A 24,525-nucleotide genomic window follows, 5' to 3' on the forward strand; every position below is an offset into this window, starting at 1 on the left:
GGAGATCTAATGTATTTGATATATTTTTATTTGGAAAAAAGCATGCACTGATCATTCTTTTTACCTTTTTTTGTCTAATGGCCGTAACATTAATTTCAAGTTTTATATGTATATTATATATATATATATATATATATATATATATATATATATATATATATATATATATATATATATATATATTATTACTAATGGAGTTTTTATTCAATTTTTGGAATAAAAATCCATTAATCCAGTTTGAATGAGGTTTTTATTTTCTACTAATGCACAGAACAATTTATGTGAATAAAAACTATATAGATACCATCCAGTTTGAATGATATCCTTTAGGAATTATATACTAATGCACAGAACAATTGTGTATGTGATAAAGTTAATATATATATATATATATATATATATATATATATATATATATATATATATATATATATATATATATATACAATATATACAATATATATATATAATCACGTGTGGAACAGAAAGATATTTTCTGACTCATCAGGATCGAACCCAGGTCTTTCAGTTAAAAGACTTGGGTTCGGTCCTGATGCGAATCAAAAATTTATTTCTGTTGCACACGTGATTGTGTTGATTATTTCTGTTACATTTACTCAGAAAGGATCATTTGAATGAAATGCTGTCAGTGGGGTCACTGCTGAGTCAGGAAGTTGGGGAAAACACGCTGGTATGCGAGGCAGTTAGCCTGCCGAGCTAAAGCCTTAGGCACAGTGGTACTTCAATTCCAACCTCTTTTATGACGTGTGGCTTAATTGGCAGCTGTCTTGCCTTTCAGGTGCAAGACCGTTAGATCTTGACGTGAGTCAGAAATTTATATATATATATATATATATATATATATATATATATATATATATATATATATATATATATATATATACACACTGTATATATATATATTTTTTTTTCATGATGTTGCCTCGTAATATGTATATCATCCCATAGTTTTGATGTATTTACTCTCCTATTTATCATGTGTTGTGTGTAATAATAATAATTATTGAAATATCGTATGTAGTGTAATGTCAGATCTCAAAAGAGTTGGTGATTTAGATAACTTAACAGCATGATTTACAATTAATAATATCTTTCCTGATAATAGCGGAGTAGCAGGAGAGAGAGAGAGATTTGAGTTTTAGACCAAGTGTGCCATCTGTCATCAGTTTAGGTAAGAGAGCACTTTGTTTGGGTTACGCGATGACAGGTCGGGAATAACAAATGAGTCTTGTTAAGATTTCTGTAAAAGCTTTGTCCCGCATGAGAAGATGACGAATGATTCAGCAATGTTACATGTGTTCCATACGATTTTTTTTTTTGTGAAGACGTGTACTTCTGAGAAATATGAACGAGTGTTGCACTGAAGCACATGGCAATTGCATCATTTTTAACATTGCATTGCTCCGATCATGTATTGTCCCAATTACATTCAACAGGTTTTGCTGGAAGTGATGTCACCTTCCTTCTTCTAGAACCTTCTCATGTATCTTGTTCCCAAAATGCCTTAATGACGTCATTTGATTCTTTCATATCCTACTGGAATCCTCAGATTTATTCACTCTGATTTTTGAGACCGATCAGTTTGGTTTCCTCTCCCTCTCTCTCTCTCTTTCTTCAAAAGAAAGTAATTATTAACGTAAAGTGTTAGTGTGGTCACTAGTATTAATCTTAGCTTCTGAGATCTGAATATAGGAAAAGTATATACATTTGGAAGGCACCTGATAAAAAGTGTGTTTTGTGAATCTAAAGCAGCTGCAAGTGATGTTACAAAGGTTTTCACAAGCTTGTGTAAGGTAAAGTGAATTTTACTTATTTTTACCATGGTACAATAAGGTATATTGAGAAAATTTTGCCTTAGTGAAATTATTATTGATAAATCTTTTGTGTATTTTTGTGTGTTCTTGTGTTTGCAATCTCTTGATTTTTCACATTTTATATTTTGTGGTTTAACATTTATTTACTTAGCATTTTAAATATTTCTTGATAATATAACATTGCATACTTGATTTAATTTTCATTTATTAAGATTTTCTTTTCAAATCTTGAGTAATCCTTGATAGTTTAAAATTTTGCTTGATTAATTTAATTTCTTGGTAAATTAAACTTTTTGTGATTTAGTTTTGTTTCATAATTTAACTCAAGACTTAATTAAATTTTTGTGTTGTTTTCAAGTATTAGTAAATTTTTCAGATTGTGAATTCTAATTATAAGTTTTGAATTTAAAAATAAATTTTTGTATTTAATGTTTTTAAAAAACAGTGATTTATTGACCACCAGTGAATAGGATTAACTGTGTGCATAATACAAAGTGATAAATATGTTTTGTTCCTTCAGTTTTGGTGAAGTGAATTAAGACCAGGGAAACAGTTAAAGTTGTTTGATGGAGTGATGCCCTTTTACTCTAGTATATTACTTGTTTAATTGTTTATACATCACACTAGTCTCTGATAAACTTAGTTTGATTTTTCACTTGATTTATGAGCTTTATAAGTGATCACTGTTACCTTTAGAGCACTCAGTTGTAATTTTATTGTTATGAGAGTTCAGGTATCTGACTGAAGTGAGGTAAATTTTTAATTTTGTGATTAGTTGTGTAATAACCAGGTAGTTGAATGCTTATATACTATATATATATATATATATATATATATATATATATATATATATATATATATATATATATATATATATATATAATATATATACATATATATATATATTAGATTAGATAGATAGATAGATAGATAGATAGATATAGATAGATATATATATATATATATATATATATATATATATATATATATATATATGTATGTATATGTACATATGTACTAGTGATATTAATGGTCATTTATTCAAGCACTGGTATCTAGATAAAAGTTGCATTATGGATATCTATGTTATTGCTCCCAAAATGACGATTAAATATGGTAAATTCGAAGTTAGGAAACAAGTAGAACTCAGATGAGACTATTGGGGTGCGGAATTGATATGAAGCAATCATTCAAAAGAGCAATTGGTCACCTCAGTTACTGCCATGTGAACAAGTAACAACAGGCCTAGTCAAGCCTTTTATCTACTTCCATCTTGACTTTTTTCCGGTTATAATTCTCACTTGCAATACTCCCTGTTACTGGTGTGAGACCTTTTCACAATCCTGCAGAGGTCACTGGTCACCAACAAACTTTTTTTATTTTTAAGCATTAATAAAGTAAGCTTTTGTTAATAACATATATATTTATTCCAATATTTGCTATTTAGAATATGATCTTGCAGCAAAGAGCTACATCTTATTCACAGCAAGTTGAAAGAAGTTGCAAACCAAAAAGTCATTTTATCCTCAACCGAATATCTGTTAGAAGATAAACTGATTATGACAGAATGACAATAACATCCACCAAGAATGTTAATGACAGCGTTCGTGATGAATACATATTTAAACATTTTCACCTCCCATTTCTAAATATGTTTAAAAAATATTTAAACCTGCACATAATACAAAGTCTTCTGAGAATTTACAACATCCATATGCATAGGCTAATTACAATTCTGGAAAGTGGTTGATGTCATTAACACATCTAAATGCATTTGATGGGTGATAGAAGCTCCTGCAAGGTGGTTAGTGGGGTTGCTAAACTAATATAGCTGTGATGGCTAATTGCATCTAATACAAGGGGCGTTGGTAGTTGCCAAATCCAGTCACCTACGGTGGCTGATTGTTTTCTTCTGTAAGGTAGTCTCTGAAGTTAAAACCATCACTTGGCTTATGATAGGTGGATAATGAGGTCGAAATATAATTACTACAGTGGGCCTCTGCATCTTCTCCAACGTGTAGGTGGGGTTACTATAACCTTATACTGATGGCAAATTACTCTAAATACAAGGTGGTAGAGGTCTGGTAAATCACCAGAGCTGTGATGGGTGATTGTCTCTTCTGCAATGTCGTTGTTTTGGTTGGTAATACAAGGTGGTTAGTGAAGTTGCCACAAACATACACCTATGATTGCCAATTGGATCTATGAGGCAGTTAGTGGTGTTATCTCCTTTATATTCCTATGATGGTTAATTACCCCAAATACAATGGTGTTTGCCAAATCCTGACACCAATGATGTCTTATTTGTTGTTAGAGTTACCACATCCATATGCCACTGATGGGTGACAACTGATTTTGTGAGGTTGGAGAGGTTGCCAAATCTCAGATTGCTTGTTCTGCAAGGTGATCAGTTTGGTTGTTCTGTCCCTACATGAATAATGGCTAATTGCACATAATAGTGGTCAGTGGGGTTGATAAATCCCTACTCCTGAAATGGATGATTGTATCTTCTGAAGGTGGTCAGTGGGGTTGATAAATTCCTACTCCTGAAATGGATGATTGTATCTTCTGAAGGTGGTCAGTGGGGTTGATAAATTCCTACTCCTGAAATGGATGATTGTATCTTCTGAAGGTGGTCAGTGGGGTTGATAAATCCCTACTCCTGAAATGGATGATTGTATCTTCTGAAGGTGGTCAGTGGGGTTGATAAATTCCTACTACCACAATGGATTATTGTATTTCTGTAGGTGGTCATTGGGGTTGCTATATCCCTGAATATATGGTGGGTAACTGCACCAAATACAATTAAGAGGCTTATTGCATCTTTTGCAAAGTGATCTATTCACTTGTTACATCCTTATGTCTACAGATATCTGATTGTATCTTCTGCAAGGAACGAGGTTGGGCTGCCATATTCATACTCCTTTGATGGCTAAATACAGCTTATACAAAGTGAGTTGAGTGGATACCAAATCTTATAACCTATGATAGCTGATAGACTTTAAACAATGTAGCCGGTATTGTTACCACATCCCTATGCTTATGATGCCTAATAGCATTTAATATAAAGTTGCAGGTAGGGTTGCTAAACCCCTATGCTTATGATGGCTAATTGCATCTTCTGCAAGGTGGCTGCTGGTATTATTATATCTGTTTGTATGGTGGATGATGCATCTTCTGTAACGTGGCCATTGGAGTTTGTGACATCCTTATGTATATGATGGCTGATTATACCCAGTTCAAAGTGATTGGGGGCTTGCTAATCCAAGAACCACATTGACTGACTCCATTTTCTTCAAGGTGCTAAGTGGGATTCTTATATCTTTATTCCTACAGTGGTTAAATACTTATAATACAGGGTGGTCAGTATGGCTTAAACATCCCTATGCCTATGATGGCTAATTGCGTATTTACTGAGGCAGATGGTGGGGTCCCACATCCTTACATCTATGAGGGGTAAATGCAGTTTCTGCAGTGAGTGGAGTTGTTTCTTTATCCCTGTGCCTGTGATAACTAATTGCACCTAAGACTCAATGGCTGGCAGGGTTGCCAATTAATTATGCCTATGGTTGGTAATTGCATCTTCTCTGAGTTGATCTTTGGGGTCCCACATTCATTCAACTTTTTGATGGCTAAATCACTTTACTATAGTGGCTGATTATATCTTATTACAATGTAGTTATTGGAGTCACCAGGTTTCTAACCAATGAAGCTTAATTGTGATTAACACAAAGTTTCTAACCAATGAAGGTTAATTGTGATTAACACAAAGTGGTTGGCAGGGTTTCCACATCCCTATGGCTCTGATAGGTGACTGCAGATTCTGCAAGGTGATCAGTTGGGATGCTATATCCCTACACCTATCATAGCTAATTGCACCTAATGCAAAATGGTTGCTAAATCCTTGCACATATGATGACTAATTACACTGAATACAAGGTGGTCAGAGGGGTTGCCTGATCCCGCTGCATCTGATAGCTGATTACTTCTGCAAGATTGGTGTTGAGAGCCATATACTTTCCCCAAGATTGCATCTTCTGATACAAGGTTGTCGTTGAAGTGCCAGGTATTACTGCATCTGGTGTCTATGTAAACTCCTACAAGGTAAGCAGTGGGTTGCCACATTCCTACTCCTTTGAGTGAAGCTATTACAATATGGATGATATGGTTGGCATTTGACTTTACCAGTTGTAGATGATTATATCCGATACTAGGTGGTGTATGGTTCAGCAAATCCCTATACCTATGTAAGATACATGCATCACATACAAAGTGGTTGCTGTGATTGCCTCATGACTATTCATATTATGGCTGATTTCATCTTCTGCAGTGAGTTGGTAGCTATGACATCTGTATATAATGATGACAGTCACATCTTCTGTAACCAGATGGTGGGTTTGCCAATTCCCTATGTCTGTGATTGCTAATTGTATCTGATATGCTTACACCTATGACAGGGGATTGCATCTTTTGTCTGTAGTGGCTAATTGCACCTAATACAAGATGGTCTATGGTGTTGTCACATCCTGTAACTGCAGTGAATGATTGCACCCTCTACCAGGTTGGATGTGTTTGTGAGGATGAAAAGCATAAGCACATTGGAGTTTTGGAAAGAAAACTGGAGAGACTGTTACAGCAGAGTCTATGGAAGACCTATTCATTGCAGGATAACAAGGCTAACATTTCTTCCCCTGTTTTAACTTAAGTCGAGTTGGAGGTGTTGCCTTTTGGTTCTTCTTTTGCTCAGAAGCTGGTGAAGAGTGTTTGGCATAGATATGTTAGCATCGTGCTATGATTATCTGAATAGTCTTCCAGTGTCAAGTAGGGGTCATAGTTTGATAGGTTTTGTGTATTATGCTATTATGAAAAGTGCAAACGACGTAGAAAATATTCCACCTAGATACAGAAAAGCCTTAAATTCCCTTAGAAAGGATAGTGACGTTATGACCACTAATCTAGTTACAGATAGGAAAATTGTGAAAACAGACAGATCTAAGTACACTGACAAGATTCAAGAATTGTTGAGTGATAGGGATAGGCACAGGAAATTACCTTCTGATCCCCTGACTGGGGTTCAAGCTCAGTTTAATGGAAAACTTGAGGAAATAACAAGGAACGGGAATTTCGATCACAATAGATTCATCAAAAGTGTTCTGCGTTTACCTTATTTGTAGGGACTGCCTAAAATCCATAAACCAAACATTCCACTGCGTCCAGTTGCTTCAAACAGTGGCATCTTCATATCCCCTGGCTAAATGACTAGCATCTGGTCTTTTCCACATTGCTTGGTAAGTTTTATAGTGCTCATCTATAATGACAAAATCCGAGTGGATCTTTGTTTGTCCACCCTAGGGGGATCAGGAGGGTAGGGGAGACATCCACCCTCCTCCTGCAAATCTGTTTGTCGGCCCCGGGCGGGGGCGGGTGGGATTAGGTATGGGATCGGAGGGTTGGGGAGACATAACACATCTACCCTCCTCCTGCAAACCTGTTTGCCTGTCCCAGGTGGGGGCAGGGTAGGTAGGGGATAGGGAGGGTTGGGAGACATGACAGGCAGCTCCGGGTACCAGCACAGTATAGTGCGCTCCATCAAGCCTGTATCAAGAATAATTTGCATTTTATCAAAAAATTTAAGAAAATTTCTTTCAGTTAGGGAAAGATGATATGTTATGATGTAATCTATTTACAAAAGTTGGTGTTGATTGTAACTAAAACTTATTACAAAAATTAGAAAATACAAAACTTTACCTATTACCACTTTCCTCTAATGTCTAAATAGACCTCATTAAGCTTTGAGTTAATGATAATGTTTTGATTGTTACTGGGAAATTTCATCAACAGACTTTTGGTCATTCTGAGGGCTTTCCATTTTCCCCAGTTTTGATAAATTTATGTTATAGGATATTTTGAATCATTATGCAGTATTCTTCGACCTGATACCCCGTGGTTCAGTCATATTGATGATATGTGAACTATTTGTGATGTAAACAAGAAAAGTTTCCATAAATTTTTTCAACAACTTACTCAATTATTTCCATCTGTTAGGTTTACATGTGAATAGGGAATCCCATTATAAAATGGCCTTATTGGATGTACTGCCCATTCGGGATAATGGGAAAATTTCATTCAACTTTACAGAAAACCTATAGCAATATGTATGTCCATTCCTTTTCTTATCATGACGAAAAATTGAGGGATCTTTCCTAGATAGTGACCCCCAAGGGTTTTCGGGGGTCGTTATCTATGACTAATATTTCTTTGGGGTCATTATCTTTATGATATTTACAGTCTTTTGTTTATGTTTTTACGGTAATCCCCAACAGGCTTGTACTAAACACGTCGCCCAGGCAGATACATACCAGTTTCAAACCCTTGGGGGTCACTGTCTAGGAAAGATCTAAGATTTCTGTTCTTTCCTCTTTTCCTCGCGTACCTACAAAATTTGCAATCCTGTTTATATTGACGAAGAAATTTCTTTTCTTTTGTTATCCCTCTTTGTTCATCCAAAAACGTCAATTTAAAGCAAGAAAGACCTTTTACAGCTTATCGTCTGACTACTACAAATTTATGAAGCCATCTTTGGTGATCCCATATGTGTAGGATAATAAACAAACCTGAAAGAATTGGAACGGTTAGGAGCCAAGGCTGTATGCATTATCCGAGTACGATAGGAAAGCTTTTGGTTAAAAATTCTCCTAGAGTTGGTCGTACTTCTAAGATTTATTGTGTTCCATGTAAAGATTGTTCTAATGTTCATGTAGGTGAATCAGGTCGTTCTATATACAAACGTCAAACTGAACATAATAGATCAGTTGGAAATGGTGGTACAAACAGTGCTGTATTCATTCGTGTGTCTAAAAATAATCAAACTAATAACTGGCATCAATTTGAAATCCTGTATAAAGAAAAGTCTTAAGGAAAGGGAAAATGACTGAATCTGCTGTTTTTAAGGTATCCCTTATTATGAATTTGAACGATGGCTGTTACATCATTGACAGCTTCTCACTTTTCATGTTTTGAAAGTAGCTAATTTTTGTAATTTTGTTAAAAGATTAAATGGCCAGTTTTGTGTGGCTCAAGTGATCTCTGTGTCGTTGATGCTTTTGTAATGTTGTTACAAGATTAAATGGCTAGTTTTGTGCGGCTCAAGTGATCTCTTTTTAAGATTAAAGGTTCTTTAAAACGGGCTTTTTATTTGTAACTGCTCTCACGTATAGAGCTGAACTACTCATCCATACATCGCCTGGCTGCGTTATCCTTATAATGAGCAGATTCAGTTTTGTCCACGATATCCGACATCTAATGCCCTTTTGACAAGTTATGTCGTTTATTTGGTTTATGGTTGCTGATTCCAAACTATCCTCCTGTCTGGAAAATCATTGAAACTAGTTTTACTTGTAGTCATTTTCAAACGGCATCGCTGCAATCAGAAAAATATGAAGCGATATCCCTCATGTTTTGCTGCATGTCTATAGCGTGCTCGGAAAGAAGTCTGGCTTTTATGAGTCTCTCCTTCCTCAGTCTCAACAATCTTGTTGAGGCCGGTTATTTGAGTCACCTTATAGATCGACACCTTTGTGGGGGTTTTTCACCAAAGCATTCCGCATGCATTTCCATGTGTGTGTTTGTATGACTGTGAGTGTGCATGTAATCTTTTGTGTGGGTAAATCGGATCTTTCCTAGATAGTGGCCCCCCAGCAAAGTTCAGGGGTCGTTATCTTTATGATATTTACAATCTTTTGTTTATGTTTTTACGATCATTCCCAACAGGCTTGTACTAAACACTCCGCAAAGGTTGAGGTTGATACATACCAGGTTAAAACCACTGGGGGGGTCACTATCTAGGAAAGATCTGGTAAATCTCTTGAGTTTTGGTAATACTCAGTTACCACCTAAGTTGACAGTAATCAAAAATGTAGAAATCATTAACAATAATCAGAAACAAAGAAACCATTTCCGTACGAGTCTCTTTCGAATTCAAACTCATGTGACTGAACTTTGAAGGCAACGAGGTGATGACAACAGTTTTTAAAGCTTTCTTCAACTCCAGGTGGCCTGTTGACAAGCTGTTGGCAGGAAAAATACTTATTACTAATTATTTAACTGCCTCCATGAAAGACGAAACTTTTTTGTTCTAATTTTATAAGTGAATGTTGCTTGAGACACTATAATTTGTTGTTAATGATTCATGGCAGTAATTTTCATCATTTTTCTTGCAGTAAAAGCTAAATCCTGATCAGTTGTAAACAGTCAAGATTCTACATTAGCAACATGAAGACTGCAAAAGATATTCATAACACATTTCGATAAATACAACCGTCAGCAACATTGCAGGAAAGAGAGCCCTACAATTTTCAGGTCAAAATTTCAGGCCTTGCTTGGGTGAATGGCCAAAAGTAAAGCTTAAAGTAAACTGATTCTGCTTCGTGATCTTAGAATAGGGTATCTAACTTTTCTTTATTTTCCAAGGGACTTGAAGGACCACAGTTAAATTCATTCGCAATGGGGGACATTCAAACGAAAGAGTAAGTGGCTTTGTATCTGGTGTTACCTCTATCACGCCGTAGATAATACCTCCGTTAATTATGACACTTCAGTCTCTGTGAACGTCTGATATGACGACCGACATTGCTGTCATAAATTACAGCGAGTAACTCCTGCTTCATTTCAGTATCATCTATCTATTCCTATAATGATAAAAGGCGAATGGATCTTGTTTGTCCGCCCTTATAAAGCGTTGATTTCGGGAACACTTCCCATACTTGTGTATCGCCCGTAAACTACAGTGGCGGCAGGCTGACGTATAGCTATAGCGCCATTGAGCTATGTTAGTTTATATTTATCAGTTATTGGCCTTTGGTGTCCTACCGATGTCTAATTTTGTCCCAAACCGTGACTTGATTTTCTAATGTGTACTGCAGGTCAGTTCTGAAGTACTTATAAAAGGTTGACATTATTAACCTAGGTCTAATTCCAAGTAACATAATACAAACTAGAAGGATAGCTGAGTCCTTGCAGAGCGAAAAAGTTAAAGACGTTGTTGAAGATATACTCTAGGTTCAGATATCTGATTCGGTGGGTGATATCATTCATCTCCGATCTGAGCACCCACCAATCTTATTTCACACCACAATAACTTTAGGTGACTGCTATCATTATTGACAAGTCAGGAAAGAAACTGGAAATTAAACTAAGTAACGTGTGTTTTGACATTTATAACCGTAGAATAAATGAATGTGAATATTATAATTTCCGAAGTGAACATGCATAGGAGGGTGTTCTTCAAATAATAAAATCATAGATTGTAGATGAAGCTCTGAATTACTGGACTGCTATTGCAGGTATTCTAATTTTGTTTTTGTTTTTTACTTTTTTTTTTTTTTAAAGAAGAGGAGCCAGAGAAATGGTGAGATCAAATTTAGACTGAACACCCGCAAAAAGTCGAGCAATCTCTACCTGTGAAATATCGATGCCATGACGATTGCAGATCGGCTATTTGGAGGAAATGATGGCTCTCAAAATAATCGTATCGTGTCGGAGTTTTCACTCGCCCACCGTTATTGCACTGGCCCTGAATAAATGTTTTTACGGAAAAAAAAGTATTTCCTACAACTCTTCGGTGAATCTGATAGTATTGACTTATGGAATATATTTGTGGGTTAAATATAAGGCATTATTTGACAGAAGAAGAAATAAAATAATAATAGATTTTTAACAGACCACATCATTACGAAACCAACGGCCATTTAGCATTTTTCTTTGTATGAATTTTCCCATACCGAGCTGTTTATGAATGTGATTATCGTCACTGCAGGGTTCCGTGTAAAGCTGTGAATGCTGCAAAAATCTCTTAGTGACCGAAGGCGGCACATGATGATCATCGCTCGCGCAAGAACTGGAGAGGTGTCGAGACACTTTCATGAAGAGGAATAGTATTCATTCCTGCGGTTCAGTTAAATAGTTTAGGTTATCGAAAAAAACTATAAAAACTAGAGTTTTATTATTATTATTATTATTATTATTATTATTATTATTATTATTATTATTATTATTATTATTATTATAGTTGTTGTTGTTAATAGATTCACAATTTCGTGAAAAACAATCTGAGTAATAAAAATCCACAATTATATTTTTAACGTGAACACTGATGAGGAACACCGTTCAGGTGTTCGAAAGTCTTTGGTTCTTTTACATAGTAATATATTTACTATATAATTGTGGATTTTTATTACTCACATTATTATTATTATTATTTAAAAAACTGTTGTTTCAATAGTATTTACCTTGCAGGGAGTCTTCTCTAATCTTATTGTGTTCTCATCTGCGGGAAGGTTGTAGAATAAATTTCCAAAGGACGTGGGACGATAGTCTACTTTTGTTGTTTAACGCTTACGTCTCGACGGTGGTCATCTAATGAGAAAATGTATGAAATTGAAAGGTGGACGCGCATTTATAGCAGGAAGGCTGGATTGATGTTCTGCCGAGTCAAATTTTCATTGGTCAGTTTTCGGGTCGGCGTTTAGCCCTTCTTCGCTGCATTAATCGTGGAGGTAGTGGGGGTTTCTACTGATGGATCCGTAACTATTCCGAAATAGCTCTCAGCCACTTGTTGTAGCTCACACATGCAATAATATTCCCTAACCAAACGCTCCCTAATTCCTATGTGGCAACATCACACTCTGCCTCTACACCGGGAATTTTGAAGGCGCCTGTCTCTCTGTTTCGCTAACTTAAAACCTATGCGCTATCGCTTGCGTTCTGCGTAAATTCTAACGGCAGATGTGTTCGTTTCTTTGACAGAATATCAATATCACTTTTCTTACTTCCTTAGTGTTAGAAACATGCAAATACCCTTTTCACCTTAAGTCTCTGCTCCAGTCGCTTCTGTGTCTTTGTGAATAATGAAATGATTACAGTAAATTAAAATGCCTGATTATCGCTAATGTGACTAGATCCTGGTAATTTGTCGCCACTGTTATAAACTGGGGGCTTGGTTGGGGAGAGAATTGGAACAATTTATTATAATGTACTGCCAAAGAACGAAGGGGGGCCCGAGTTTATAAACAAAAAGAAAGCTACTGGAACTCACCTTAGATTTTCCTGGATTTATAAGTAAATAATTCAGGTCGCCATTTGACATTAGACTTCTTTTACAACTGAAAGGGGTTTATTTACAGAGACTGGGCAAGTATGTAAGACGTCAAAACAGAATGTAAATTGTAACCAATGGACAGGCACATAAATTATATACAGTAGAGCAATAATGCAGTACTTGGCAAATAAGCAATGTAAATATGGAGGGGCCAAGGTACAATCATCCCCGTTATAACAAGACCTCGGTTAGGTTAAAGTTACATTAAATTGTCTCTTATGGCAATTCTTGGAAAGGGGTGAGCTCTAGGATAATAGAATCAGTTAATCACGATGATGCACTTGTAGCAACAGGATTGCAGCTTTCAGGCTGCAATCAGGAACGGTTGCGACAGGTGGATGGCATATGATTACGTACTGGGCAGGACCGGACTCCTGTAAGAGAGGTCAGGAGTTAACACCACACAAAAGGGAAATGAAATCTCCCCATAAAAGTATTACACAAATGCACGTGGAATCGTGGTAGATTGGGCTTTTGAAACAAGGAACACGTGCTCGCCATCACTCCAAGGGGGAAGCTTGGGAAAGGAAGGGATTGAGCTTGCAGGTAAATGAGAGAAATGGAAGGACTTTAGTTAAGAGAGACAGGGGCGACTGGCGCCAAATTCACTCTCGGCTTACCTATTTTAGACGAATATTTGAGCTCCAAAAGACCACGTCTCGGGTGTACGATCGTGAAGTTGGGCCGTCACCTGAGACAGAGATGCGGTCGGACCAGTGGCTGGAGCGAGTCTGTTTGTCCTTTCTTTCTCGAGCGGTGGCGTCAGAGCGATAGGCCTTTACCTGGAAACGAATTCTTTGCCAGTAAAAAGATCAAAGGAATAGCGGTCTTAAAGATAATGAGCCTAAGGTTTAAGGTGCTAGCTCCCCCCCCCCCCCGAGTGGTTTATGCCCTAACGTCTATTTCATCCCTGAGCCTACTTTGAAAACATTACCCCAAAGGGGGGGGTGGGAAATCTAGGTGGGTTGAAAGAAGGAGACCTATTGTGCGGTAGGCCTAGGTATTTCCTGAAGGCTATGAAGGCATGCATCCTTGGTCCATATAAGTGGAAAACAACTGAGTTCCGCCATATTGGCGCCAATTCTAAGTTAACTGAGATGATGATTTTTCCCCTAGAAGGTAGCTAGATAACAGCTAAATAGGAGGGTGGAATGTAAATCCTGACAATAATATATATATATATATATATATATATATATATATATATATATATATATATATATATATATATATATATATATATATATATATATATATATATATATACATATATATATATATATATATATATATATATGTATATATATATATATACATGTGCTCAAAATGCCTTCTTACCCTTAACCTTGATTCAAATAAGTGGCAATGCTTTCCAGTCACGTTGATCAGCAGAAACAGAGAAAAATCTTAACCCTATTTAAGTAAAATGGAGTTCTTTCCACCCCAGCAAAAAAAGTTTTAACTTGCGACCCACACCATGCTGCAGGCGTGCATCTTCTACCTAGTAGCTACAGAGTTTGTGTGGGCATTTTGTGAGGGAGTGTTTGTCAAGGTGCAACCTCCACAGTAGGTGAGATATGGGGCCCAAAGCGCACTATAGGGTGGAAATTACCCTTGGTTACTAAAATAGATATATTTTGCACTTGCGAAATTTTTCCATTTATGACAATTATTTTATTGTGATACAAAGACTGAAATTGACAACTGATCACTAATGTTGGGGCGATAATGAATATCTGCTCAAAGCCATACCACACCTGAGAAAAAGTACCAAACCTCCCCCCAATACGAATTATTTGAATCCTACAAAAATTATCACAGAAATGTTACAGCATACATATAACCCCAGAGATAATAGACAAGAATGTCATCTGGCCTGCCCAGTCTGAATTTTTGTAATTTACATAATGTTGTGGCTGATTGCGTTATTATTGTTTATTCTGTTGATTGTTATTATACTACTGTTGTCATGTTTCTGTTTATTAGTTTTGCTATTAACTTTGTTAATCATTACTGAAAGAAAAATTGCAAAGTCCTTTACTCAACTATTCGAGCTTAATGTGAAATTTTCTTTATCTCTAGAGTTGTTCCCATAACTACAATATCACAATTTTTGAAAGTAAATTGTATTTTTCATAACTGTACAAACCTGAGGTCCTTTACATTAGGAATTACTTTCAGCCTAGGCTGGAAACGCCCGTTAAACTCTTGAGCAACGTTTTAGGCAGTAACTACCGCCAGGTAGGCAGGAATATCCGCCTGCCCGGATGTAAACATTCCAGTTTGCCTTTCGGTCCAGGTTCAGATTGAGGGGTGGCATGAGGTGGGCAAAATATGTAATATAAAGGACCTCAGGTTTGTATAGTTAGGAAAAACACAATTTACTTTCAAAAATTGTGATTTGTTCCGACGTGATATACAAACCCTCGGTCCTTTGCATTAGGAAGACTCACTAGTTGGAGGAAGGAAACTGAGTGAGTCTCCTGAACTGACTGGAGTTAACCAGCAGCGCCCTCAAAAGGACTCCAATGACTCCTCTCCATCCATAACTATTCAATTTTCTCCACCAACAGTCACCATAGGGAAACAGCCCATTCAAGGGGTCCCTGAAGAGACTGTGGAACTGCAGGGCACTATACTGCTGGATCTACTGGCCTGATTGACCGGGTCCGAGTGCCAGCCAGTGCCACTGTAGACAAATAGACCAGGTGGAAGATGTCTTGGATAGAGGAGCAGACTAAGACCACTCCCACAGTTGAGCTTCTGGTGACAACCCCTTGGGGCATGCAAACTCACCACATTGGCGTGGTGAGCAAAATCAGGCACGGAGTGGAGTTCCTGTTGGGACAAGACCTCCTCTGAGGATGTCCTTCCCCAATGTCACTTTGTTGCCTAGCTACCTCCACCAGGGAGGCCTTACCTCCAGAATCATCTGACTGGGACACTGCCATCGTGACAGGCGTGCCACCATCAGCCCTACCTTCCGCCCACCAAAGTGGTCGACAGAAGGGGCACTTTCCGTGACTATGCTATCAATGCATAGCTAAAGATGGCGTTCAGCCACTGCCATACTTATTGCCGCAAAAGATATCACATTGACTGCTAAGGCAAACAAAGTTACACTTAGAACACTTCCTTGTGGCACTCCTTGGTTGAATACATCTAACATTGTTGCTCCAACCTGAACCTGAATTAGCCTATTTAAAAAAAAATTGATAAAAAGAGGCAAATTGCCTCTCAGGTTACATTCCTAAAGAACCCTCAGAGTTGTATCATATGCCTTCTCAAGATCAAAGAAAAGAGTGATGTGATGCTGTTTGTTAGCAGAAGCTTCACATATTGAAGATTCCATTTGAACCAACACATCAGTTGTGGAGTGCAAACTTCTAGAACCACACTGAACAGGCGACAAATATTTACCACGTTCTAAGTACCCCATCAAACATGTATTCAACATTTTTTCCATTATCTTATATAGACATGATGTCAATGCAATGGGACAATAATTCTCTGTCTTGGAAGGGTCTTTCCTTGGTTTCACTAATGGCAGTAATTTTAATATCTTCCCATAGCTTAGGGAAGATATTTTCTTGGAAAATTCTGTTAATAAGGCTTAATATGAACACCGGTATTTCCTTGTGTATGCTTAATCACTGAATTAAATTGAATTGAATTAACACCAGTCAAGCACCAGGCCCCAGAGACCATAGGTTCTATGTTATGCTGATTATGGATACAGTATGGTCAGAATTATTGATTGGTAGGTGAAGAATATTTATTTGTTGAAGGAAGCAGATTATACATGCTATGGAGAAGTGTTCTGTTTCAGTGAGAATATCATGAAGGCGAGGTGGACAGGGAAGAGAGGCTAGGCTGGTAAAGGCTCTGTTGCATGCGACTGTGTGCTCGGGGCAGGAAAGGATTACATGGGATATGGAAAGAAGGATATGCCTAGCTGGACATAAGGTTGGAGAGGATCCATTCATCAGGTGGAAGTGTGAGGTTTGAATTGCCAATTTGTAGTTGGGCAAGAGCTGTGTCCCATCATCTATTCTTGTGGCATGGGTTTAATCATGGTGGTAGGTTTAACTGTGCGGAGCTTGTTATTTGAGATACTGGACCAGAAACACTGCCAGTGATTTAGTAAGTAGTTATGGAAGAATGGGAAGTAATCTGAATATGGGATGGTTTTGAAATGGTGGCATCCCAACAAAGCCGAGGAGTGCACCAAAGAGTCCACTTGCTCATTGCCTAGGATTCCCACATGGCTCGGGGTCCAGCAGAAGCAGGCTAGTTTTTTCCGGATTGAAATACAAAAGAGCCAATCTTGAGTTTCATGGACTACAGGATAGATGCTGTCAATAGATTGGATGAGGGATAGAGAATTTGAGTCTGTGAAAATAATAAAGGATGATGAGGGACGGATTAGAAGTTGTTTTAGTGCAAACAAAATGGCATATAGTTCTGCTGTAAGTATGCTTGCCACAGGTGGTAATAGTACAAAGTTGGAAATGCTTGGTGGGGAAGAGGACAGCAGCCCCAGTTCCTTTAGGGAACTTGGAGCCATCTGTGTAGATCAGGGTGCAAGCGTCATGTGTCAAAATGTGCTCTCCGAAATAAGAACATTGAACAGGAGAGGGAGTATTAAGTTTTGATAAGTTGAGTAGTATAGACGGACAGACTTGAGGGAGTGGGGATTAGCCAAGGTGGGAAAGTGTGGATGTAGAAAAGAAGGATTTCCAATAATGGTGATAAAGAGTAAGAGTTAAGGGTTTTCATACGGACAGAGTAAGGGCGGGTTGGTTAGAATTTTTAGTAAATTTGGCAAGGAGGGGTTCAGGTGTAGTTAGCTTCAGGACAGAGAGTTGGTGGAATCTGTCATAGTATCTAAGAGAGAGGAGAGCACATCGGCGGGTGAACGATGTTAGTCCTGATTCAGCACAGAGGCTTTCTCCTGGTGATGAACAGAAGGCCCCAAGGGTCAGTCCTAGTGCTAAGTGGTGCACTGGGTCTAGAAAGCCGAGAAGAGAAGGGGAAGCTGAAGAGTACACATGGCATCCATAATCCAGGACAGATAGAATGAGGACTACAGATGGGTGCAGGAGTGTTTTACGGTCAGCGCCCCAGGTAATGTGGGATAAAGTTTAAAGGAGGATAATGGAGAGCAGTTTTTTTTAATTGATAGGATGTGTTCCTTCCAGGTAAGGCAGGAATCAAAAATTAAACGAAGGACTTTACCACTAGTACGGTACTGTATGGGTGAACTGTAAAGCAAAAGTGGTGATTGAGGTACTGTTTGGGAGATACTGTTTAGGAGAAAGGTTATGGAATTTGACAAAAGGTGTCGGAGCATTTAGTTGTGGATACCATCAGGGCCTTCACATGTGTTCTGACAAGATTTGAGTGCCAATATGAGTTCTGTGATGGAAAATGGAATATTGGCTGAATCCATGGAAGATAATGTAAAGTTGATTGAGTTCTTTTCTATTTTGAGCTTTATGTTTGTGAAATGGGAGGGAAGATGTTCTCCTGTGCTAATGTAACCAAAATATTGGCCTAGTGTGTTGGTTATTTCTGTTGTGTCAGCAATTAAATTGTTATTTATGTTTAGTACTGGGGCTTTGTGAGATTGGTGTTTTCCTGATATTTTATGTATTTGTCTCCAGACAGCTGAAATAGGGGAGGAAGTTAATGATGAGACATAGCATTTCCAACTTGTGATTTGAGAAGCATGTATTGTTCGTTTCAATAAGGCTGTGGCTCTTTTGAAAATTATAAAGTCAGTGAGGTGTCCAGGAGAGTTTCTTTTTTGTTTGAAGCTACACCAAGCAGCGCATTTTATGCATAGACCTCTGGTGCAGTCTTTGTTCCACCAGGGTACACCTTTTGATGTGAAAGGTCGGGTGGTCTATGGGGTGGCTGTGAATGCAGCATTTAGAACAGTTATGGTGAAGTATGTAAACATGTCAAGGGCTCATGAAAAGGATTTAGGAGGTAGTGACATGTCTGAAAGCATGGAGAAAGAGCACCAGTCAGCTTTATCAAAATGCCAACGTGGAGGATTTGGAAGTGGGACATAGGAAAGAAGGGTAGGGAAGTGGTTGCTAGTTATGAGGTGGTCTAATACTGACTAATGAAAGTCTAGTTGGAGAGCAGGAGAGCATAGTGATAGTAGTTCTCAACAAGAAAGATGTGTTTTTGCTTCAAATTGTATCAGGTGTTCTGAGTTTAAAATAGAAAGGTTATTAGATATTAAAAAGTGTTCAAGGGCTCATCCACGAGAACTGATAACCGAGTTGCCCCATAATGTTTGGCAGCAACTGAAGCCACCTATAACAAGTAAAGGGGATGGTAATTGGGATAGGAAGTCTAGAAAGGCAGTGGAGTCAGTAGTGTAGGAGGGAGAAAGGTAGACTGATACTATGGCAATCCATCGTTGTAGGAAGGCTCGTGTAAAAGGACAAGTAAAGGTTGTAGTGATGCTTACGGGTAAGTATGGTATTTTGTGATGAATTAAAACAGAAGAAGCAGAAATGGAGTGAGGAGAGTAATGGAAATGGTAGTTAGGAATAGGTTTCAGTGGTTGGGTAAGGAAGGTTTCTTGGAGGCATATTACTTTACGTTCTTATTGTGAGAGGAGACATCTGAGATCATGTCTGTGGGATCAGAATCCTCGAATGTTCCACTGGAGTACAGACATTAAAGGGAATGAGATATTCGATGTGATATTGTAGTCGGTATGGTTGAGGTACGGCTGTTAGATGGGGATGGACTGTCTTCAGTATAAAGTAGGGATAGGCGAGTATCAGGAATAACAGGTGAGTCATTTGTAGAAGGGAAGTCATAAAGGTGAGAAGGAATAGGAAGGGAGACTTGCGGGTACAACCTGGTGGTAAAGCAAGGCCAAGGATATTTTTTCTCTATAGAGAGGTCTGAGTGGAAGGTTGGGTGGGAAAGAAGACAGGTAGGAGGAAAGGTGAGGCAAGTGGAGATTCTGTGGAAGTTGGCAGGGGAGTAGGGGGAAGGATAGCGGGAAGGAAGGTTGTGGACCTCGGCAGTGGCGTGATGGACAGTAGCATATTTTGTGTGGGAGGAGGTGGGGGATGAGGTTAGGTTTGGGATCATGATAAAGGGTTGATTTATGTAATCCTCAATGTCCTTCATGGTTTCTGGAGGAGTCTTGGCTGTAAGGGTTCTCTTGGGAGGACGGCAAACAGGAGGTGACTGGGAAAACTTGGAAGGAGAGAATTTGTTATTGGCCTTTGGAGTTGTTCCAAATTGGCATTTATTTCTTTGTGTGGGGGTTGTGTTAAGGAAAGGAAGCTTTGGGAGTGAGGGACATGAAAATAGTGATGTAGAACTAGGTGTTTCTGAATTTAACACCTCAAAAGGGTTTGACAAAGATACACTTGGGACAAGAAGAGGGGAAGAGGTGGTGGATGATGGTGCTTTAGAGGTATGCAGCAGTTTGGGCAAAGAAAGTGATGAGGGTAAGGAAGTATCAGAGGTGGTGGTGGACTGGGGAATTGATGAGGAGGAGGATGGGGGAGGGGTTGGTTGTGGGGTGATATTGGCAGTAGTTTTGCTTGTCTGCTTTTCTGTTGTCATGATCTGGGCCAGGGTAACAGTGGTAAAGCCAAGGCAGTAAGCCTCCTCTATAGCTTCTTTCAGGGTCAATCCATGCTTGAAGCAGAGGGCAGCAACCTCTGATTCAAACTTGAAGACAGGGCAATCACAGCAAAAAACATTGTTTGCAAGCATAATTGGCACAAATCCACTCTCATGAGTGGCAATTTGTTCAGTCATGGTCAGGTGAGCTGCAAACGGGGCAGTGTTTGTGATCTGCAAGATTTGGCTGGGTGGCCAAAGCACCAGCCAGCACTTTTGGCACTGATGATGGGGAGGAATATACTTTTGGACTTTGTAATGTTGACCTCTGATGTATACGTCTTGTGAATGTCTTGTCCTTTGAATGTGATGTTTGCAAAATTTTTGTATATTTCCTGTTGCTCTTGTCCCTAAGAGTGTAGCATGTGACATGGAGAACTTCATAGCAGTCACTTAGGAGTTCTTGGAGATCTGTTGAGCAATCACTCCAGCTGACATAGTGAACTGGGCACTGCTCAGAGGGTATCACCACTATTCCAGTGTAACTGTTGAAGGTAGATATCACTTGAGCCTGAGCCTCTGTTCACCATAAAGACATGAGAGGTCACGTCTTGTTAAGAATTTTACCATTCCTACCTGTCTCTGCAGGCACTTGAAAGTAGAATGTACTATTCATGTAAGGAGCGGTTGGGGGAATGATGAAGTACTTATCCCACTTCTGTCAAAGAGGGTTGGCATAAGGGCTGGGTGAGTACTGGAGGACATTTTAAGGTGGGTAGAAGGGGAAGGAGTTGAAGCCTCAAGAAAATTTTTTGAGGAAGAGGTGCTGTAGTGGCCCATTGTTTCATGGCAGAACGCTGTGGCTCATAAGGTTGTAGAGTAGTCATCAAAGGTGAACTGGTGGAAAGGGAGCATGGGGCATCATATGCCAAGAATTTGTTTGATTTTCTTTATTGGCCATATGGGCCTGGGTATATGCTAGAGAAATATACAGTTCACTCCTTGAGAGCCTCGCATGAAGGAGTAAGGGCAAAAAAGACAATACAAGGGCACTGGGCCTTATGGCATCTACAAGGCTGATCAAGACCAACCCGAAGTTGGTCTTCTACCCTCTCAGCACAGACACACACACACACACACCTAAAGGGTAGGGGGGAGCAGAGGAAGAACTTTGGTAAGATAGTGAGAAGGAAGAGTGATAAAATAAAAGATCAAGAAAAAACCAAGCCAAAAAATTGGTTGACATAGGACCAAAGCCCAAGGCTGGGAGGAGGGTCAGAGGGAGGCCAAATTTCCACCCCCCCCTCCCCCCACCTGGCATCAGGCCATGGTTCCTAGCCCCGTAGCCCCTCCGCAATGACAATGTTATGTCAAGTAATCCACTTCAGGAGCTACTTCACTACACTTACTCATGGCTGGTTCAAATTCCCTCATAGTAAAAGGTACGTTGAATTGTTAATTCCTTGATGTATTAAAATACGTTTCTACCTGTTCCAGTAACCTTCTTTGAGCAGAATAGGGTCTGCCAAATTTTTTCTTTGCAACATTAGCAAAATGATTAGCAAATTCATTTTCAACTAACTTTGATCAGCAACTTTACAACCATTGATCTTGATAACTGGAAATTGACAAGGAGTAAATTTGCCTGATATTTTCTAACTCTCTTCCATTCTAAACTCAGAAGTGTTCTTGAATTTATGAAATGAAAATTGTCCAACATTCCTTTCATCCTTTTTAATTTCCATAGGGCAATGAGCTCTTGCCTTTCGAAATTCAGTATGGTAATACACACATTTTTGTCTGAGATATCTGGTGAAAGCTGACCTCATAGTTCTATGAGTTTCCAGGCTTTTAGGAGTTCACCAGGGAACTGGCCAACCGATAAATATGCCTGAAGTCCAAGGTAGTGATTGAAAATCAGCCAAGAAAATAATTGTATTGAAAAAGTCAAGACCATCATCTACAGAAAGAAAGTCATTAGTTAAGTCATCTATTAAGCTGTGTTCCTGGAATGTTACCCAGTCAGCTTTACCAATGTTTCATTCAAGTAACCCTGAAGATGGAGGATTTGAAGATGTATTCATTACTATAATTGCTGGTAAATCTGTCATTTATCACTTTTCAAATGAAGTCAATTAGGCAGTCATCACTGCATACTGTTAAGTCAATTGCTGACAATGTGCCCATTTGAACATGAAAATGTACAGAATCCCACTTCCAGTATTTTCAGTTTCTGTGGTGGAACAGAGGAAATTTCCTCTTCGACTGGCAATGATATCACCCCAAAGAGGGGTTTCTATTATTTATATCTCCCAGCAGGTGTTGAGTAAGGTGTGAGGTTCAAGAAAGGTCAGAAGTGAGACTGATACTTTATTGTTCACGACAGGTACTTATAATGCGGAAAGCAGAAGGAAAGGTGGCGGGCAACCTGCGATCCCCACTGTGTCCGTACAAGTGTGTTTGTTGAAAAGACATACATGTATATACAGAGCTTTACAGAACATGTACAAGGCAGATATATATATTGGCAGATGATAAATGAGATGATACATATAACGAGATACATAAAGTCTGAAACAATAGCAAGTGACAAATAACGACTTGATTAATGTACAAATGTAGAGCGAAACACAAGCAATGGAGAGGCGTTTTGATGCCCTTACAATACTCCCCTCCTAAGACAATAATTATGCGAGAAAGTATTGGATGACACCTCAATCGCGGAGGTGCTGCGGCAACTGGAGTAGGCCCCTACTTCTCGAGAACTGCGGGCGGGGTGTGGGCGTGATCTCTGGTTCTGGAGCTGGAGCGGGCTGTTTCCTGGGCCGTCCTGGACCTCTTTTCGGTGTGGGGGCAGCTGTTCCTGTGGAGTTTTGCTGAGGGGGAACTCTGGGTCGCCTGCCTGTCTCCTCGCTGATTTTGTTGTCCAACAGGGACGCTGGTTTTAGCCTGTCAGCCGTTACCCAGACCTCACGCCCGTGGATGTCCAGCAGGAATGCTTTAGGTGCCCGCCTGATGACTCTGTGGGGCCCCCTGTAGGGCCTCGTTGGGACAGCTGATGAGCGACCACCCCTGACAAAGATGCGGCTGGGAGTCTAAGGTGGGTGGGTTGTATCTGCTGGTCCTGTCGGTGAAGGTCCTATGGCGAGAGTTCCCTCAACCTCGGGAGGGGCATATCTCCGCCCCCAGCTGACAGCAGGAAGAATTCTCCAGGCACAACCAATGTTTCTCTTTAGACTTTTTTGGCCGGGGAGGTGTCGCCATCTGCTTTTGGTGCTGTGTGAAGACCCAAGAGGACCCAGGGGAGCTATGCATTCCAGTTCTCTTCAGTTTTTGGCCAGACCATGAGCTGCAAGCCGTTGTGCTGTACGGCAAGTGCCCATCAGAGCGTGCCAGGGAGACCCAGAGTTCTGAGAGGAAGGCAGGGCCCCTGTCCATGGTGATGCTATCAGGCACTCCAAAGCAGCTGATCCAGCTGGGAGGAAGGCCTCTGCACAAGACGTCATGGAGCGCCTCCATCACTCAGGGGATTTAGCCGAATGTAGTGGGTGGAGCGGTCTACTGTCGTCAGGAGGTATCTTGCTCCTCTGGACTGCGGAAGGGGGCCGACGACGTTGACGTGGGTATGGCCGAAGCTCCGACTTGGTTGGGGAAATTCGCAGATCCATGATTCCATGTGGCGAGATGTTTTGCTCGTCTGGCACACTATGCAGTTCCTCACCCAGTGACATGCGTCCTTGTTGATACTGTGCCAGACGAACTTGTTGGTCATAAGGCGCGCCATTGTGCGCCCTGAAGGATGGGAGAGACCGTGTATCACGTTGAATGCCTTCTTTCTCCTCAAAGCTGGCACAAGGGGACGAGGGTGGCCTGTGCTGGTGTCACAGAGGAGCGTTGTTCTGGAGTTTCCTAAGGGCACGTCTTCCC

The 24,525-nt window shown here is 39.5% G+C and overlaps 2 protein-coding genes across 2 annotated transcripts; both read right to left on the minus strand.

Annotated features, from left to right (window-relative positions):
- Window positions 1-19,689: 19,689 nt before the first annotated feature.
- Window positions 19,690-20,796, minus strand: LOC136832012 (salivary glue protein Sgs-3-like). The gene has a single exon (XM_067092498.1). The coding sequence runs from the start codon at window positions 20,794-20,796 to the stop codon at window positions 19,690-19,692; it is 1,107 nt and encodes a 368-aa protein (XP_066948599.1).
- Window positions 20,797-23,312: 2,516 nt separating this feature from the next.
- LOC136832013 (uncharacterized) lies at window positions 23,313-24,117 on the minus strand. The gene is made up of 2 exons (XM_067092499.1): window positions 23,819-24,117; window positions 23,313-23,670 (listed from the first exon to the last, which is right to left on the minus strand). Exons 1-2 carry the CDS (start codon window positions 24,115-24,117, stop codon window positions 23,313-23,315), a joined length of 657 nt encoding a protein of 218 aa, XP_066948600.1.
- Window positions 24,118-24,525: the final 408 nt, after the last annotated feature.

Source organism: Macrobrachium rosenbergii, chromosome 49 (assembly GCF_040412425.1).
Source record: "Macrobrachium rosenbergii isolate ZJJX-2024 chromosome 49, ASM4041242v1, whole genome shotgun sequence".
NCBI classification, from domain to species: Eukaryota; Metazoa; Arthropoda; class Malacostraca; order Decapoda; family Palaemonidae; genus Macrobrachium; species Macrobrachium rosenbergii.

What these genes read in the sequence shown, in the direction of transcription:
- LOC136832012 (XM_067092498.1), bottom strand. Translation starts at nt 20,796, where the DNA reads ATGACTGAACAAATTGCCACTCATGAGAGTGGATTTGTGCCAATTATG.
- LOC136832013 (XM_067092499.1), bottom strand. Translation starts at nt 24,117, where the DNA reads ATGGAGGCGCTCCATGACGTCTTGTGCAGAGGCCTTCCTCCCAGCTGG. An exon ending in AAGTCTAAAGAGAAACATTG is followed by an intron (nt 23,671 to 23,818) that starts GTTGTGCCTGGA and finishes CATCTTTGTCAG; the next exon opens with GGGTGGTCGCTCATCAGCTG.